The 19,800-nt window shown below is 46.8% G+C and overlaps 1 protein-coding gene across 1 annotated transcript in view; it reads left to right on the top strand.

The window, feature by feature from the left end:
• The window catches only part of LOC146178772 (lysosomal alpha-mannosidase-like), a 49,880-nt gene that overhangs the window by 16,721 nt on the left and 13,359 nt on the right, over positions 1-19,800 (top strand). The window contains exons 5-9 of the mRNA XM_084580024.1: positions 430-548; positions 2,969-3,088; positions 4,179-4,251; positions 5,966-6,052; positions 18,268-18,486. Of these exons, the coding sequence (XP_084436150.1) occupies positions 430-548; positions 2,969-3,088; positions 4,179-4,251; positions 5,966-6,052; positions 18,268-18,486 (618 nt within the window). The remainder of the gene's footprint in view (positions 1-429; positions 549-2,968; positions 3,089-4,178; positions 4,252-5,965; positions 6,053-18,267; positions 18,487-19,800) is intronic.

The raw sequence follows: 19,800 nt of genomic DNA, 5'->3' as shown, positions 1-19,800 counted from the left end.
TTTCTATAAGTGACCATTCATATTTTCATAATCTTATTTATTGATATTTTCATATTCTTATTTAGAATGTCTATGGTTTCTCTGCACCAAAAACCGACTTCATAACAGCACTGGGAAATGAAACTGCCTACAAAGATTTCTTCCCATGCATTTTGTGGACGCTATGCACGAACTACATCAAAGTGCTAGCTGAAGCTGTAAAACGAGAAATGAGCGAGGACAAGAACACAGATCTTGTCTATGAAAGCCTGTCTTTTCGCTCATCCAAAGATTAACCACCCGCAATGTGACGCTTACACCACATGACCGTTTCTGTCCAGCGATTTGCTTTCACTATTTGAAAGCTCCGTGTGGTTCTGCAGCATGTGCTCTCACTATATTCAAGTTGCATGCGGCAAACTTTCTTCTCCTTTTCTCTTGCTCCCAAAGGGCCCTGTTGTGGAAGAGATCCATCAAGTGTTCAACGAATACATATCGCAGGCGATAACCTTACATCGAGACAGTCCGTTCATCGAATTCACCTGGACGGTTGGACCACTTATGGAGCTGTAAGAACGACCATGCTGCCTCGCTTACGATCGTACCTTTACTCGGGGAGTATATGTTTAACAAGACTCGCACGCACCTTCTACTCTCTTTATCTTGTAGCATATACTCAAATTATGGTAGCGGTGGTATATTGGTGACCTGCTGAACGCGTAACAATAAAACTCATTATAGTTCAATTTGCCCTACCCACAGGATAGGAACTACGATATGCTACTGTTTATCAATTGTGCAAAGACTGGTATTTGTATCTGCATCTTATTTCCATCTCACTAGGATCACATGAGAACAGGTACATTACCAGCGTGCCTCAATTAACCTACTAGATGTCTTTATGAGTTGACGTTGTGTCTTCTCGCTTTATATTGCTTGCAACGAAGAGAACAAGCCGAAAACCTAATTGAAGCTTGATGCGACAGAGAATACGTCTTCTCAAAGCCAGGATAATTTCGCTCACAAAACTTTGCTCGTACCTGTAACTGCTGTTGGGGGTCACATTACAGGCGATGATTATGAAAGCTATGAGCCATAGAAAAAGTACACACGGAGAGAAAATATTGGAGGCACAGCTGAAATTGGCAGAGGGTGCCCATGGTATGAACATTATTTTGGCAGAGTGCTTCAGCTTCGCTGGTACTCTCAAGGAATTTAGGTCCCCTTTTTTGAACGACTTCTGAGCATTATATCCTGGAACCTATGCTAGGGCTCCTCAACTCTTTAGTGTTCCCGCTGAAGATAGTGAATTTCGCTCTTGTTGTTGTCTTCATAAAGTTGTCTGGTGGTTTAGCTCTGATTAACTCTGGTTAAATTACAAGAGTAACGGCTGCATGGCTACGCTTGTGGCCAAATAAAGAGCAGGATGCATAAGTTCACTAACCAGTGGTAGATAATTTTAATGCCACAGCCGGCCGCATAAAGAACACACACTTCAAAAGGGGTTGCTTGTGACGCGGCAGTAAAACTCCCGCGTGGCCGACTCGTGCTCCCCACTCTTTGTGCAAAGTGTGCGCGCCGACCACCTTCGACGTCTTCAGACTCGAAGATTAAACCGACCAAAGCCATCTTTCTTTTTTTTCTCGAGACGCGCAGCGTGCTTCATCCGTTTCTTCAGGACGCCATCTCCTGAGGGTTTTGTAGCGCCTGCAATTCGTGGCTGCGGCATACGAGTGTGGAGCGAAAACTTTGGTTGCAGGCGACCGAGCGTTGAATCGAACACAGCCAGCGTTCCGATGAATGCATCACATTTCACCGGCATTGTAGGTGGTAGAGGTAATGGCGTTTATTGCATGTAAATATTGGGGCACTTAAGCTCCGCCGTTAATGGTATGACGCGATAACGTAGGCTACCAGCCCACAATAAAGTCCCGCTTTAGCCAAGCGCTGCGTGAATACCAGTCCGATGTGAAATGAGAGACCTAAGTTGGCAGCTATGCCATTGCTAGCTGGCGTAGTGTTGGCAACAAAACAAAATCAATACTGGAGCTCAGAAGAAAAGTATCTGTGGAATTGTTTGCCAGAGTTTTCAACGCACATTCGACGAGGAGAGCACTCGCATATTCAATCTTGAGTCAATGAGATCATAGTTTGATTTCGCTGGAAAGTGGTAGCTGCCTGTTATTAAAACCTATTTAGCCGTATGATGCTTGTCACCAGATAACCGACAAATATATTAGTATACTAGTATACTGTATGGTTACACAGATTTAATTTTGCATAACTGTGGAACAATCGGCCGAACTTGCGAGCCCATCAATAAAAACCTAATACCTACTTCAAGGCATAAAATATAGATAATATAAATAACTGAAGAGTGGTCATATATCAGAGAATAAAGGAGAACTGTTGGTAGCCATGCCAAAGGAAAGGAAAATATTGTTCGATGAGTTCGCTTTTAACGAAATATTTGATATTGCTATGGTCGCTAGTGATTGAACAGATCGATAATCGGTGTGACATGAGCATTGCGTAGGGTAAAATCTTATAAAAGCAAGGTTTGGCTGTCCTCATTGAAACAGAGTAGGAGTCACTAAAGAGATGAGACAATTCGCTGAGAAACCAGCCATGTCTAGTGCGATGGTGTCTTAAATGAGGTGTCGGATGAATAATTCTAGCGTCGCAAAGCATTGTTGTTCGCTTCTAGAAAATGTCTTAATGAATTTATACTTATTTATATAAAGTATTACGGCGTAGGGCTTCCTTGCGGCCTTGATTTCATTTCACTCGTTTTCGTGGAAGCACCTAAGGTAAAACGTGGTAGACTCAGTGGTTGTATAAGACCGTTCTGCCGATGTGTCTTCTTGCTGGATGGACGCTCATTTCCTTAATGACGCAAATCCACTATTGGAATCGGCCAGTTGAGTTATGCATGAATGGAATAGGCAGGGTTATTAACTAGTCACTTTCTGTTACTTTTTCTCTATAGTACAGGCAACCACACCAGCAACGATATCTCAGGATGTGACGTAATCAGCATATTTGAGAGTAACCTAAGGAACGACGGATTTTACACAGACAGCAACGGCTGGAGAAACGTGCACCGAAGGTAAGCCCATTGGACGCACTGTAGCACGAGAACCTTGCACATTCTCGACCAGTATAACGGAGATGTCACACTGTGCGCATGTGGAGACAATGACCTCAAGTAAAAGAATCACCAACTCTGTTTCAAGAGCTACCCACTCGGCTGCATATGTGCGAGACTAACGCCATAAACTGGAGGCGCAATCTAAATTTCGTGATGTCTTACTAAATTTCTCCGCGGAGGATAAATTACGGTCAAAATTTCGAGTTTAGCGGGGCTGGTAAAATGAAAGGCTAAAAGCCCTGATTTGGCTAAAATACAAAAGTATTGATTTTTCCATTGATGTCTCGTTTTACGAAACACCGGGGAGATGTTCCTGAGAGGATCGCTTGCGAATCCATGTCGTTAACTCAATTCTGCACCTTCTAATGGCTAGAACATGGTATGCGTCGCAAAAGCGCACGACAGAAATTTCCCGAAGACGTCAAGCTAGCAGAAGCAGTTTCAGCAAGTAATTATCGGGGTAAATGTCTGCGGGGAGGACATTTTAAGTTTCGCTTGTTTTCAGCCTGGGAAGTGAAAATGTAAGCGCTGGGGTGAAGAAAAATTTATTTTCGTAATTATATTGGAACAGTAGCTTGCTAACGCCATTAGGCAATTTATCTTCACTCCATGATTATTCCAATTTGCTCATTAGTCTCAGCATAACTAAAGGTGACAATACAAGATTTTTTTAAGCGAAATTGTTAGTGATGCGTGCTGCTTGCTTACCAACTGGTTATAAATAATTAACAGATGACCATGCCGAATCAGTTATAAGCCATTTCAGAATAGATCTTACATGCACCTAGCTATTTTTAAGCTATGACCGTAGAATCTTGACATTTCAGTCACTATAATATGTGCACTGTTTGTATCTAGTGTCTAGTACTTTTTATTCGCTGTTTCTTTTTTTGCGCATTTCGTATTTACGGTTTAAGGCCTTTGGACCTCGAAACCTTGCTAAAAAAGCTTACTTTTGGATATATGCGATAAGCGCTATAATAGGCTGCGAAAAATTAAACCTTGTGCCTATAAGCATTTTGGCATTTCTGTGCATGTGATTCTGCAGAGTCAGTATCAAGGACGGGAACTTTGCGACGCCTTCAAACTACTATCCAGTTGTGTCTTGGATCTACATTGAGGTCAGTTACTGCGCGTTGCTCACATCTAACATCTGTACCAGAATGTATGACGAACTAACGAACATTGGAGTAAATGCGGATATTGAAAAGCAACGCAAATCATTATATCCAATGCAGTAAAAGGGAATACAAGCCCGAAAGTGACAGATGCTATCCGTAACCACTAAGGTCTAGACAGCAGCCACAAGCTGTAGAATGAAAACAACCGTCACATGCATGGAGTAATAGTTATTATCGCTTTGACTTTTCGCACCCGAAATAAATGAGACTGATTAAAACACCTATTTAAAAACTAAATAAGTAGTTCTTTCGCTTCATCCGTTCTCGCTTACCAGAACGCACAACGAAGATATATTACGCATGTGAAACCTTATGTACAAAACGTTTCGCATGAGTTGGTTAGATTTATCTTCATAGCAAACAAGAGAACGTGATTGTATTTCGAGTTTATTCAGCACAATATATTAATGTACCGTGCGAAAACATTTAACGTGTGAGCTGCAAAGTTGCCTTGCAAAAAGGACCAGTGGTCGTAGCATCTTATTTCTTTACATTTTAGCACTTCATGTTTCCGTTCTATGCTGAAGCAGCGGAAAGGAAACACTCCGTACAGAACCAGTACTGAAGAGACATGGTTTATTTGCGGCATCCATCTATGTTCCAAACGCATTTTTTCTCATACCATTGCTCTTTCAACGATAGCAGTAATCAATATTATCATGCGTAAATTGTTCTCCGTTTTACAGCAGAAATTGTAGCTATATTCGTATTCACTACACGCTGAATGCTAGTTAGACTCCTATGATGCCAGTCCGAAAGCACTATAGTAGAAAAAAACGAATTGCCAAAGCTAAACCTGTAAACGGGCTCACGAACCACTGATGTAGCTGCTGTGCAATCTGTAGCTGCTGTGCAATGTCGCTGGAGATTAGAGATGAATTTTGTACTGGTCGTTTAATCCTGTTGGGAAACATTCGACAAAAGACGTATGTCTTTTTGTTTAAATATGCCTACAATACACCCAAAAAAACTACATGAATGCCCTATATGCTACTGTCTGCGTGCCAGTGGACGCAGAGCATGTAGCCGCGTATGTGATATTGACACAGTGCAGTCTTAACGGCCTGGTCTAAATTTGTGCTCTGGCCAAGGGTAGCTTCGAATGGAATATTTTGTCACGATGAAGCTAATGTTTTTGCATTTGAAAACCTCAGCAATTGTTAGCAGTCTCAGTTGTACGGCGCGCGTATTTTCGCCAAAAAGGACCGTGCATGGCGGAGGTTGCATTTAGTTCAATAAAGACTAGGCTGTAGAATTACATAAAAAAAGTATTTAGGAGACATTAATTATTTATATTTATTGAATTTATAGATCCGAAACTGCGTTCAAGGCTTAGACTGATAGGAGGAGGTATCAGAAAATTAGCTTATGCTTTAAAGTCTGTCCACAGTTATTCTCCATGTTCGTATTATCCTTCTAGGCTGACTAGAGTAAAATTGCCCTCTACCGACGATACATCGGATTATAGCAAAGCATATAGGGATGCGCCGTATAAGCGCTAAGTGTGTCAGAGGAATGGAGCAATGAACCTCTGAAGACAGCAATGAAGAGTGACGGCCACATATAAGTTGTTACTGTTCCCTCCAAGCACCTGCAGACGCAGTGTGCATAAGCTCGCATAAAGCAGGAAATACAGAGGAGTCAACTTTCGCAGGATCAAACCAGGCCCCTGCAGATGCTAATTTACCCGGACCGTCCACAAGGTGGCTCCAGTTTAAAAGAAGGCCGCCTGGAACTAATGGTAAGAGTGCGATTGCTGCAGCCTTAACTGATCGCTCATACACTGTCATTGTGAAATGAACGCCTCAGTACACTTCCTTATCTGCTGCGCAGTATTGAGGACTTAGCTCCGGTGCCTGCGTATAGAACGACATTAAATGGCTTGCTCTGATCATCATTGCGCCACCTCCTCTATACGCCTGTCCCACTGACAGCCCAGGCCGCATTGTCGTCTAGTGGGAATCTGGGCTGATTAGCAAGGGCTGATTAGCTTGTCTTGTCGTCTCTTCTTGTTCCTCGTCCCCTGTCGAAGCGCCGGTAAAATATCGAAAAATATTGAAAATATCGGAGACACGAGTGTCGCAGGTTAGCCACGCACATTAGATTTCACATCGTCCAGTCTGCTGCCACCTCTAGGGGTTATGTGTCCGGTCTTCATGTTCCAGGACTGATCGGTCACTGTGCTATGTGACGTTATGACACCACGCGACATGGCCGAGTTTGAAGTTGTTGTCAGGTGTTCTGGTGCCGTTGGCAAGGAAAGCACGCTGGTGTGCTCGGCTGCCGTGCTGCTTGCAGCTGCACTTGTTTTTGTAAAGTCGCGCCTATATGCCCACCAGATTCGAAAGAAGGCTGAATCAAGTTTGCGTGCGCTTTCCTCTTGTGTAACGGGCGTACGCCAGGGCAGAATTGAACATCTGTTTGTCGATACATTGCCCTTTTTAAGGGTGATGCCGACTGCAGCTAGATTGGCTGATAAGCGATGGTGATGCAAATGTCGTGTCTGTAAAAACATCTGATATCGGTACAAAACAGTCCTTCCACCTAAGATTTGTTACACAATCCAAAACGTTTGGCTAATCATCTATACCATAACGTACAACAGGTCGTCGCACGCGTGTTTATCTTCGCGCCACAATCGGGTTTTTAATGCTTAGGCGCCGACTTGCCTCTGGGGGTGCGTCTGTGCCAGCAGGCAGCTACTGTGCCCTTCTGGCTGTGGAACCAAACTAGATGTTGTAGTTCACATTTGTGAATGGATCGGCTTCGAGCCTCGTCCAGGCACTCCTCAATTGGTTCCGGTGCCTGTGGTGGCGCTTGCCGTTCTCCAGCTGAACCATGTACATCGAGCCTCTGACTGCTACAGTCCTCGCCGCCTTCCACTTGGGACCTGAACAAAAGCTCGTAAGGCGCATACTTGCTGTCCAGTTTCATTGACGGCCAGCCACTGAGAAGCCATTCCTTAACCATGAATAAGGCGCTGCCTTTGTTGATCAGCGCAGCGTTATCTGCCGCATGCAGTGACGTGCACTCAACCGCTTCTAACAAGAGCACGTCCACAAGCGGCTGTGACTCGTGTTCATTACCCGGAGCTGGCCGAAAATGAGTACATCGGCGTTGGAGCTGTCTTGGACTCGTCTGTATCCAAAGCGGTAGTTATAAGCAAACAATAACAGAATCCAATAAAGCATTCTAGGTGACAGCACTTTAGGCACTCGCTTGTCCGTGTTAAATAAGCCCAGTGACGGCTTGTAGGCTCTTATCATCGTGTATTCTCGGCCAGAAAGGTACTCGCGGAACCGTTGTACTCCGTATACCGCAGCGAAACCTTCTTTATAAGTTTGAACATAGTTACGTTCACTGGCACCAAGCGTCCCGGAAGCATAAGCTATGGGCTGCTCTTTTTCGTCAACTCTACGACGAGCTAGCACTGCTCCACCTCCACCGAAGAAGCCTCGCAGCACAAATTTAAGTGTCGCTTGTTGTCATAGAGAACAAGTACACAGTCAGAATTCAGCTATTTTCCAGTTTGTCAAACGCACGTTGGTGTTCTCCTGTCCACTTCCACTCGTGGTCGTGGTCAAGCCGATTGAGTGGCTCTGCTGTTTCTGTTTTGCCCTTGAGGAAACTGCTGTAAAAATTTAATAAACACAAGATTACTTGCAGCTCTTCTTACTTGTTGGCACAGGCGTTTCGTGGATGGCCGCCGTATTTCTTCGGCTTAAATGTATTTCCTTTTCATCAATCATGTGACCCAAGAATTCAACGCTCGTCCGAATAAATTCGCCCTTGCCCTTATTTACACTAAACTGTGCCCGCTGCAAATGTGGTAGCATGTTCTCTAATCTTTCGACGTGCTGTTCTACTTGATTTCCAGTTATCACGATATCATCCAGATAGGACGCCTGAATGCTTTCACTGTACTGTTATACCTCATTGATTAGCTTTTTTAAGTTTTTGTCAGGTGCACTTCCCTGTTCGATTGCCTCAACTTTTTGGTTTTCTGTCAAACAGCAACGTCGGATGCTTACTGGTACAGCTTAGGATAGTATCATACTTGTCGGACATCATTTGTATTGATGACTCAATGCCGTTGACTTTATAAACCAGCTGGGCAACGGCGCCGACCTTAGCCACAAGGGGAAGCAACAGAGCAAACTTTTCATTTAACTCATTAGCTCAATAAGTCTGCGTTCAGCGTTAGGTCCTTATTTTTGTTCAGACACGCTACGTTGCCGCTTTCGAGCCATCTCAAAAGTCGGGCAATTCCAGTTAGACCTAAATGCTTCTCCCCTGCCACGAAAGCTAGACGCCATTACATCAAGAACAGTTGCCGAGGTGGTACGCGTAGTCGCAAGAAACGGAAGTTAAAAAGGCACTGTCATCAGGTATCGCGTCGTGACATGCCATGGAATCAATAACAGAGCAAAATTGGGCACCGCAACAGCAATGGACATAGAAACGTTGCAAGCTATAGAAAGGAAATACCAACCTGCGAAGGGGATAGTAAGCACAGTTGAAGCGTACTGTTTAGTGTCATGAATCGCTGCTCCATGCGAGTACCAGCCGATCGCCGATGTGGTTTTTTTGTGCGTTGCGTTTGGTTCCTTGGCTTGCGCAGACCACTCGATGCGCAGAATCCCCGAGAGGTGGACAGGCCGGCGCACTTGGTCAATTGGCTGCCAAATACTGACGGGCTTCACAATAGAGCCTGCCAAGGTTAGTAGGCGCAGACAACGTCTGCTGTTCAGAGTTGCCCACCACTGCTGCGTGCGACTCAGCCTTGTTTTTGGAGGCCACATACGAAACGGTCCCGCATCATAACGTCCAACGGATGCCGCTCGTTGTCAAAACTAGTCTTCGTCTGGCCTCCGCAGAGCCGTGACTTAATCCACAACCGATTCCTCGGCAGCCTGGTTTCTTCTGCAGAACAAAACTTTTACATGAAGCTCTGAAGGCCTTGGATGCAGGTGCTTGCAAACCGCCGTCTTAACTTCTTCACAAATTGCTGTTCTCAGGTTTTCTTGCTTTACCAAAGGTTAAGGCGATCCCGCACGCTTCTTGGCCGGCTCTTTATGATCTTCTTTCGTTATCCGCTGGTTCGCTTCGCAGAACATTTCCTGTCGCTCGACGCATTCGTTGCTGGATGCGTTCGTGCCGAGTCGATACTCACCGATCCTGCCGATGCTCATTACCGTCTCTGCATCGTCGCCAGCTGTTGTGTATCAGCAAGACGCCAGGGAGGAACTGAACATCTGTGTATTGATAGTGTCCCTTTTACAAGGCGATGAACATGGGATCCGCCGACTACAGCTTGCGTTGCTGATAAGCGATGCTGATAGAAATGCCATGTCTGTAATAACGTCTGAAATCGGTACATAACATCTCTTTAGAGGGAAATTTAGAGAAGGAGAGATGGCCGGGGTGGTGCATTGGTAAGACGCCCGACTACTGTCCGGACTTCCCGGGTTCGAATCCGACCACGGCGGCTGCGTTTCGATGGAGGCGAAACGAAGTGGCGTCCGTGTGCTGTGCGATGTCAGTGCACGTTAAAGATCCCCAGGTGGTCGAAATTACTCCGCAGATCTCCGCTATGGCTCCCCTTTCTCTCTTTCCACCTTCACTCCCACCTTCATCCCTTCCCTTACGGCACGTTTCAGGTGTCTACATAGCAAGTGTGACAGATACTGCGCCTTTCGCTTCCTGTGAATCAATTAATAATAATAATAATAATAATAATAATAATAATAATAATAATATTAATATCATCATCATCATCATCATTATTAGAGCTGGCGAAGAAGCAAGTATATAACCCTGAAGAAGAAACAAAACCGCGTGCACACCTCAGCGCAAGAGGCTACCAGCGATGACAGATGAAAGCAGGCTAAGTAGAGTAAAAATTTTATATCTAGCTTTAAGCTGGTACTGTGATTAGTTGTACCATGAGTTTTAAAATAGGAATTGATTTGTTGATTACACTGGTGAGTTACACAAAATCGTGATTTGTGTTAGCTCCTTATCAAGGAATAATTTTAGCCTGTGGATAAACGCAGTGCAAAATGCAGCATCGGGGTGTTCTGCAGGTCCAAGTAAAAATATTGGAAGTTTTCAACGTTGCTGAAACGAACGTTGCATAGACCACAACCAGGGATCAGTTGCACGCATCACAGTTCACTAACGTTCTAACCAGAATCAATTTTCATGCGCGGTGCGCGCGATAAAAGCAGGTGTTTTCATGCTCCACTCGGTCAGCTCTCCGAGGCGGCGCGCGCGCATGCACAGTGAGGAACCCTTCAGCTATCCGCTCACGCGCGCTCATCTACTAAGATGCCTTCATAGCCATTAAACACGTGAAGTAGTGAAGCGCCTCTCTGGTATTGATGCTATATCTGACTCGTGTACTCACATTTCGGTGGCGACCCGCTTTCAATGTCGTTCAGCGGCTTGGCGACATCTATTAGCGAGACGTTCTTCTCGTTCTTCGGGTGCCTCGGCCACCGCTTAGCCTTTCTTCCTCATTTGCACGCTCTGGGCCGGCATTTGACTATGCGACGACATTTGTATCGGAACGTTCAATTTTCCCCCGCCTGTGCTACTATCGTGACGAGCACGGCCACTCTCCTTTTTTCATGGCGCGCACTTAAGAAGCGAACGCACCGCCCCGGCTAATACCCCAGCTTCGAGGCATGACTCGGCGCTTGCAGATCGAGTGAGCTGCATATCTCGAATTGACAGCGTCACGGGCTACGAACTCGGCGCAATGGCTGCGGCGCATACCTGTGGCTCACGCGCAACTACATGCCATGGTGACGACCCATGCACAGCAGTGGCCTGTGCCCGGCTCCACGAAATGCTCTTCTACTCTCCTAGCGTAGCTTTCGCCAGAAAACAATAGTTTTATATATGTCGTAGTACTGTGGAATGATATACGAACGATTATTCCCCCTGAGAACTAATTTGTACAACAGAAGAAGTAGAAATGGGCACTAAGAGTTAGCATTTCTTAAATACGTCATCCGGAGAAATTTAAGTATGACGAGGAATTGGTCGCGCTCCAAGTACACCGTTTGTTTTTAGCTTTAGCCGTGCATTTCAGAACACGTGCTAAGGCTCTCCCTTGTGAAAACGTTCAAACGACTGGAGGAGGTTGTAAGCGTCTTGACCGGTAATCATATCTAGCACAGTGTGGATGGATGCAAATTATATACGAATTCACAAACATAAAATTGAAAAATAAGGCTAGTCAGAGACAATTACAAAATATTCTTGTCATAGCAGGCAGTTTTAAAGGCATTCTGCCATCTCCATCCTGCCTAGTCATCATATCACAGCCACACACCACAATTGAACCAACAGTGGTCTAATGTTAGGAAACAGTGGCATGAATATCGGGCCCACATTGGCTCAAGGGGTTTAAATACATTGTCCATTGGTGGGCCATTGTTCATGCCAGTATTGGTTCATCACACACCCAGTTAGGCACAGCTGAAATGAGTTTTTCGTGGGCCTTTCCATCCACACTCATGTTGTACAACTTGCCTGATCCAATGGCATTTCCAAGGTTGAAAAACCAGTGTCATTCTCTATATAGGCCTATCACAGGCTTTTCCATTCATGACCCATTTTAAACCTGCACATTCGATAGCCAGTGTTGGGCATTGCAGTAGCTTATCCTGCATGCTCATATGACGATGTTTGTGTGTTACTCTATAAGAGGCGATGCACAAATAAATGTATGTGTCAAAATGATTCAATTAACCTTTTTACTTGCAACTAGAACGTATTCCAATGAGACAGCAAAAGGATTCAGTGAAAAATATTTATATGACAGATAGATGCTTTCAGTGCCTGCTGGCGGAATGCCCAGGGGGATGTAGTGTTCAACTACCGGCTATTCCGTCGAAAGGAAACATCGTTGCTATATTCAATGTACATTAATGCAACAATTACGCCCATCTTGTCGCTCTTATTGACATGCCTGCGTTTTAAAGTAGCCTAACATTGGTAATTGACCCTTGGATATCTATGAAATGAACAGAGCGACAGTTCTTAGGAGGTGGCCTAGGTTGCCCAGGTAGTTGGGTCTACATTGCTAGGAGTCATCCAGTCGTTCAGAGGTTGCGCTGGGATGGATGGGAATAGTGCTTTGCTGGAGAGGTTGGACTGGCTCAGCGTTCTGCTTTCTCGATTTAGCGAGGCCGGCAACCATTTGCGCATGAGGCTCTGGGAATCAACAACTGCCATTCCTGTTTCCACGCGTGGCAGTTGTAAAAACAAAAAACGAAAACACAGGCCTTAGTGCACCAAGTAGCAATGAGCTTGACCGCTCAAACAGGCGAGCATAGTTCATTATTCAGACATAAATTCAAAAGGAGAAAAAGATCACCTTATGAAAGGTGGCTTTGGGTTATTACAATGGCTTCGCGGTGACTATGAATAATGTAGATTGTTGCGCTTGTTCCGTATGCTGTATTTAATGACGTCAAAGGGACATTTTAGGCGGCGGGAAGGTGCAAGGCAATCGGCTACAGCGCCTTCAAAGCAGATTTACTGGAATGAATTGAAGACCTTTGCTCCGCTTGAACAGTATCTGCTCTTTCATGGTTAAGTTGCATTCAACCGTAAAATCTCAGATAACCAACTGCGTATTTAGTTACACCACATTTATCAATCATGCCACATTGAGCAAAAGAAAGACTGTTGCGACAGCTGAAAGTACAGAAAAATATATTACAGCAAAACATGACAAATGCTCCAAAGTGATTATTTCATACAATTCTCTCTTTTTTTGTTAGAAAAGTGATCATTTTATAGTTTTTTTCTTTTTGACCCGCCGCGGTGGTGCAGTGGTAAGACGCCCAACTATTGTGCCGCAATTTCCGGGGTCGATCTCGACCGCTGGCAGCTGCGTTTCGATGGAGGCGAAACAAAGTGGTGTCCGTGTTTTGTGTTTTGTGCGATGTCAGTGCACGTTAAAGATCCCCAGGTGCTCGAAATTACTCCGGAGCCCTCCACAATGGCACCCCTTCCTCTCTTTCTTCTCTCATTCCCAACTTTCTCCCTTCTCTGCCCCGCCGTGGTGGTGCAGTGGTGAGACGCCCGACTACTGTGCCGGAGTACCCGGGTTCGAACCCGACCTCGGCGGCTGCGTTTCGATGGGGGCGAAACGAAGAGGCGTTTGTGTGCTGTGCGATGTCAGCGCCCGTTAAAGGTCCCCAGGTGGTCGAAACTGCTCCGTAGCCCTCCACTACGGCTCCTCTTTCTCTCTTTCCACTTTCACCCCCCACCTTCCTCCCTTCCCTTACAGCGCGATTGCGGTGTCCACGAAAACAAGTGAGACAGTTACCGCGCCTTTCCCTTCCTATAAATAAATCAGTTTTTTTTTCTCCCTTCTCTAAAAGCGCTGTTCGGGTGGCTACAGAAGCAGTGTGAGATACGGTGCTTTTCCCTTCCTGTGAACCAATTATAATTATTCCTAGACACTTTGGCGTCCACACTTAAAGGGCCACTGTCCAGGGAAGGCCCTTTTAAGCAAAGGAGCCCAGTGTTTCGATCAGGTACCGGAGGTAGTCTGTGCAAAATGCTGCAGTGACACGCGCGCCGCAAAGCATCGAAAATACAATTCAAAGCTCTCTCATGCTCTCCTTTGGGAAGCCAGCTTCCCCGTTTCCTGCGCTGGCCCGACGGGCCGCAATAATGACGTACGTACCGCGAACGATGTCCATTGGTCCGTCTCGCTGACTGACGGCGCGCTCCCTCAACCGTTTTTTTTTTTCGCGCTCGCGCAGAGCCACGCCCCACCTCCCGCCAAACGCGGAGGAGGAAGGGGAATTTGTATTGCGGAGGCTAGACGACCTTTGGCAGGAGAGTGAAAAACCTTTGCGAGGGAACGGTAGGAGAGAGGCATGACACAATCGGGTGATTGCGGTGGCTGTAACTGCGGTATTAGCCACTCTTTTCAAAAACATTTTGCGGCCTTGCGTTCTAGGGGCGAAGTCTCACAGTCACCGGGGAAGAAAATATTTTAAACCGGAGGGTTGACAGTGGGCCTTTAAGGAAAACAAAAGTAAAGTATGTTTCCGTTGTACCTACTCATTCTGGTTTTAAATCTCAAAGCGCAGCGTTACACGCCTAAATAAACTTATTAAACCTCAATATCATAACTACATGTCTCTAGAGACCTTATGACACTTTTGTACGGCACACAGATGTGGCATTTTTCGTGGTATTGAACAATTTATTTTATAATCCCATGAACATACGACAGCACGTACAAAAGAGTTGCTCAATACCGCCAAAAATTCCATTACTTTGCATAAAAATACGTCCGCACGAAGGAGATTGTAGGCCGTCATTGCAACCGCTACCGTTTCGGTGGTGGACGACGGCTGTTGCCGCCGCGTGTTTCTCCCCCTTTTCTTTTTCGTTGTTCTCTGTTTTCTCTTCTGTCCGCACAAGGCAGCGGAGGTGGCTCAGCTACAGAGCCAGTAGCAGGCCTGTGCATTTTCTCTTCCTTAAGTCGCAACAACAACGTCCGCACTGATTTCTACGCATGCTGAATGCATTACTTTTAGAGCGCCTTGCTTTTTGAAGCATAAATGAACTTGGAGCCACAAGGAAGGGCGACGCAATTTACGAGGCCAAGTAAGCAGTATACCTTCGTCCCTGCGCTTGATCTACCATGGAAGATGACATTAAGAAAACATAGGCAGAATTACCTGAACCTAGAAATTGCGCACCTGAAGAAATTGGTGTGCGCCAAAATGTTTGTCGTGAACGAACTGTAGAAGACCAATGTGTTTTTAACCTTGCAGATGGCACACGACATGAAAAAAGTGGTCGAATTATGGAAAATTATTACGAATTTACAACAGATGAAATTCTTACCATTCGGCCAGTGCTGCATTGCTCGTGACGGAAAACTAGGCAATTTTCGAAGAGCCGTTATTAAAAAGACCTCTCAGCTTTTTCTCATTATCTCTTCCTACCGGAAAAAAACTAAATAACTTATAAACTACGCCAATCATTTACGAAGGTTTGACAACATAACAGGAGCAATGGAAAGTGTTGCAAGTAGAGTCTTGCAGGCAGCATTTCTGTAGCTAGATTGCGCTGTCACGTTTTTGTTTTTTGCAGGGTACGCTTATATGCTGAATGCGACCATGATCTACTAGAAGATGCACAGACGACACGGACATTCCTGAAACTTTTGAATTGCAAAAGGGGCTGTGCCGGAGACACGACACACGCGACTTCTTCACTTCCTCAAACACAAAACTTCGAGGAGCCAGGAGGGCCTCAGCGTTTCTGCATGCAATAACAATTGGTTCACAGGAAAGGAAAGGCGCATTATCTGTTACGCTTGTTGCTGTGGATTGCTTTATAGGAAGGGAAAGGCGCGGTAACTGTCTCACTTGTTTTCTGTGAACGCCTTAACTGCGCCGTAAGGGAAGGGAGGAAGGTGGGGTGAAAGTTAAAAGAGAGAAAGAGGAGCCGTAGTGGAGGGCTACGGAGTAATTTCGACCACCTGGGGATCACCTGGACTGCACTTTAGTAAAGAGAGGAAGGAATGGATGAAAGTAAAAAGAGAGAAAGAGGAGTCATAGTGGAGGACTACGGTGTAATTTTGACCACCTGGGGATCTTTAAAGCGCGCTGACACCCGTTACAAAGGGACTAGCTAACACTATCACATCGCACAGCGCACGGACGGCCTCTTCGTTTTGTCTCCATCGAAACGCAGCCGCCGGCCGAGCATTTGAATGCAGACGGGCAAGTTCATTTGGCTTTCTCACCAGCCTCACCGGCGGCGACTAACAGACCCAATCTTTGGTCAGCAGCAAGAGCAGAGACATGGGTCCTTACGGTTAAAATTGATTCAATTTTCAACGGCTCCTCAAGCCACGCACGTATGCGGAGAGAGAGAATAGGCCGAGGGGGATAAAGCGGCAACGAAGGAACAGCCCACAGGAAGAGCCAGCCTGACCCAGAAGTCACAAAACCGTACTCTAGAACATCATCAAGGCCTCCGGGGTACTTTATACGGGGTGCAGAAGAATACGTCCTCAGGTCAGCTTCCAGTGGTGGTGGTAAAAATATTTATGTGAACATGTTTAGGAGACTGTAGCGGCGATTGGAGTCATCAGTCCGGAACCCCATTGGGGTACGCTGCTGTCCGTGCTCTTTCGACGAGTTCTTCTGGACCCCTTGCGTCCGAGCTGGTCAGAGTTGGTTCCCACCCCTTATGCGTTGGCTGGATATTAAAGAGCCACTGTCCAGGTTATGACGTTTTAAGCAAAGGAGCTCAAGGCTTCTATCGTGTACCGGATATAGTCTGTGCATAATGCTACAGTGAGATGTGCGCCTCAAAGCAACGAAAATACAAATAAAAGCTCTCTCATGCTTTCCTTCGGGAAGCCAGCTTTCCCGTTCCTTGCGCTGGCCCGTTGAACCGCAGCTATTGACGTATTTGCCGAAAACTACGTCCATTGGTCCGCCTCTCGGACTGACGGGAGAAGATTGGGCGTACACCAATAATTGTGTCCACCGTTCGCTGCTGCACGCTATTCCTTCGCCCGTTTCGTTTTCGTGCACGCGGAGAGTACCACCATTACCAACCCCCTGGTCCGAGTCCGTTCTACGAGCTGCGCAGATTCTACAGACTTCCCTTCTTTCCCGCAACCTACCGCAAACGCACTGCTTCCCGCTCGTGTGCAGTTCACGTTCATGACGTACGCGAGTGACGTTCTCCGCAAGACGCCCCCCTCCCGCAAAACGAGGAGGAGGAAGGGGAATTTGGCTTACGGAGGCTAGACGACCGAGCAGGAGAGTGAAAAACCTCTGAGAGGGAACGGAAGGAGAGGGAAGCGCAAAATCGGTTGATTGCGGTGGCTGTAACTCTATTATTAATTACTCTTTGAAGACGTTTTTGGTTGGTTGGTTGGTTCATAGGAAGGGAAAGGCGCAGTATCTGTCACACTTGCTCTGTGGACACCTGAACCGCGCCGTAAGGGAAGGGATGAAGGTGGGAGTGAAAGTGGATAGAGAAAAAGGGGGCCGTAGTGGAGGGCTACGGAGTAATTTCGACCACCTGGGGATCTTTAACGTGCGCTGACATCGCACAGCACACGGACGCACTTCGTTTCGCCTCCATCGAAGCGCAGCCGCCGAGGCCGGGATTCGATCCCGGGAACTCCGGCACAGTAGTCGGGCGTCTTACCACTGCACCACCGTTTTTGCGGCCTTGCGTTGTGGGGACGAAGCCTCACAGCTACCGCGGAAAAGAAATTTCGACCGGAGGGTGGACAGTGGGGCTTCAATAGCGATAGTCTGATTTCGCTGGCAGGCCCACACCACATGGTACAGATCCGCCTTCTCCCCACAGAATTTGCATTGTGGGGAGAAGGATGACTCAGGATCTATTACGTGTAGTCTTCGTGGGTTGCTAAAAGTGTTGGTCTGTAGCTTGCGGAGGTGTACCTCCTCCCCTTTGTCTAGTGCCTTTGCCGCTGGAGGTCCGGAACGCCAATGGGGTTCCGGACTGAGGGCTGCAACCGCTGATACAACCTCCTAAACATTTTCATTATAATATTTTTACCACCACCCCAACCGTGTTTCTCGTTTCGTTTCTCTCTTGGTCTGTGTTGATGTTTCACTGTTAAACAACCATTATGGATAGATGAAATAAGGAAGATGTAGGAGATAAAACGAAAGCAGCTCGCACAGGCCTAGATTAATTGAAGGGATATGAGAGAGGCTTCTGCCGTACAATGAAAAGAGTCCGACTAATGACGACGATGATATTGAAAGATATGCAAGAATGGATTACTTAGGAATGAGAGTGTGCTATAAATGAACCCAAATCTAGCTATGTGCTTTTACTAAATTTACCAAAGTGTTATCAGCGAGGATGCAAAAAAGTCGAGACATACACTCTGTAATAAAATCATCGCAGGTACATCGGCGCCATTCCACAATTGACGAACTGGGATTGCCTGAAGCACTTGAGGAAGACGGCTGCGATGGTAAAGGGCTGGTGGCGAGAGGAACACAACGGCTTTTCTTGGGATCCGGTTCGGCTTCCGAAACCTTCTTGAGGCCGCAGGCGCTACAGCTGGTCTACAGGCCGGTGTTACTCTTCGCCCCAGCACAATGGAAACCCAAGCTGGAAACGGTGAGAGTCGACGCAATACAGTCGGTGTTCTGTGTGTATCTGGAGATGAAGAAACTAAGAGACTCTTTATATATATATATATATATATATATATTGATAGGAACTATAGTCGACGACCCCGCCGGGGTGGCGCAGTGGTTACGGCGCTCGACTACTGTTGCCAAGGACGCGGGATCGAATCCCGGCCTCGGCGGCAGCTTTTCGATGGAGGCGAAAAGCAAGGCGCCCGTGTGCTGTGCGATGTCAGTGCACGTTAAAGAACCCCAGGTGGTCGAAATTTCCGGAGTCCTCCACTACGGCGTCTTTCATAGCCTGAGTTGCTTTGGGACGTTAAACCCTACAAACCAACCAACCATAGTCGACGAGGAAGCGCAGACAATTAGTGGCTAGCTGGCGTAGACGATGAAGTGGTTGCTGATTGGCGTAGACGACGAAGTTGGTTGCCTGGAACCGCGCTCACACCGCTCTCGGACTTCGGCAGTCCTCTAGGCTCAGGGCGTTGCCTGGACATTTGGCGCAATAACCGTTACAGTCTGGTGGAGTGCGCTTCACGACGAATCTGACTCCGGTCCAACAGCGACTCAGTCGCCCCCTCCGCGGGCAGTCGCTGAGTTTGTGCCCCTTCCCACCCCCACGAGGATCACGCAGCCGCAACTCTCTAGCCACTTCGAAATGGCCACTGATCCCAGGCTCTCAGCTTCGATCCTCTGCCACCACCCGCGAACACCACCATCTTTTCACGGCGACGTCTTCGAAGACGCTGAGGATTGGCTGGCGACCTTCGAGCGACTGGCTCGGTACAACGGCTGGAGTGACGAGCGTAAGCTCAATAATGTTTACTTTGCCCTAGAAGGGTCTGCGCGTACGTGGTTCGAAAACTATGAAGGCGGCCTTACCACCTGGCAAGCGTTTTGCCGTAAACTTCTGACCACCTTCCCCAACGCCGACCGCCGCGAGAAAGCTGAAGCTGCACTTCAGTCCAGAGACCAGCGGCCCAATGAAAGTGTGCGCATGTACTGTGAAGACATGACCCATTTTTTTCAACGCGCAGACCACAATATGACAGAGGAGAAGAAGCTTCGCCACCTCATGCGTGGAGTTAAGCAGGAGCCGTTTGCGGGCCTCGTTCGCAGTCCACCGCGTACCGTTGCTGAATTCCTCGCGGAGGCAACGACCATGGAAACGACGCTCCAACAACGGACCCGGCAGTACAACCGAGATGTCAACAGCCTAGCCCCTGATGTCTTTTTGTCGTGCCATGGAGGCGGTGCGGACGCCTTACGTGACCTCATTCGGTCGGTTGTTCGGGAGGAA

Source organism: Amblyomma maculatum, chromosome 9 (genome assembly GCF_055883805.1).
Source record: "Amblyomma maculatum isolate TAMU_Amacu chromosome 9, ASM5588380v1, whole genome shotgun sequence".
NCBI classification, from domain to species: Eukaryota; Metazoa; Arthropoda; class Arachnida; order Ixodida; family Ixodidae; genus Amblyomma; species Amblyomma maculatum.
This window is presented reverse-complemented; position numbering and strand designations above follow the sequence as displayed.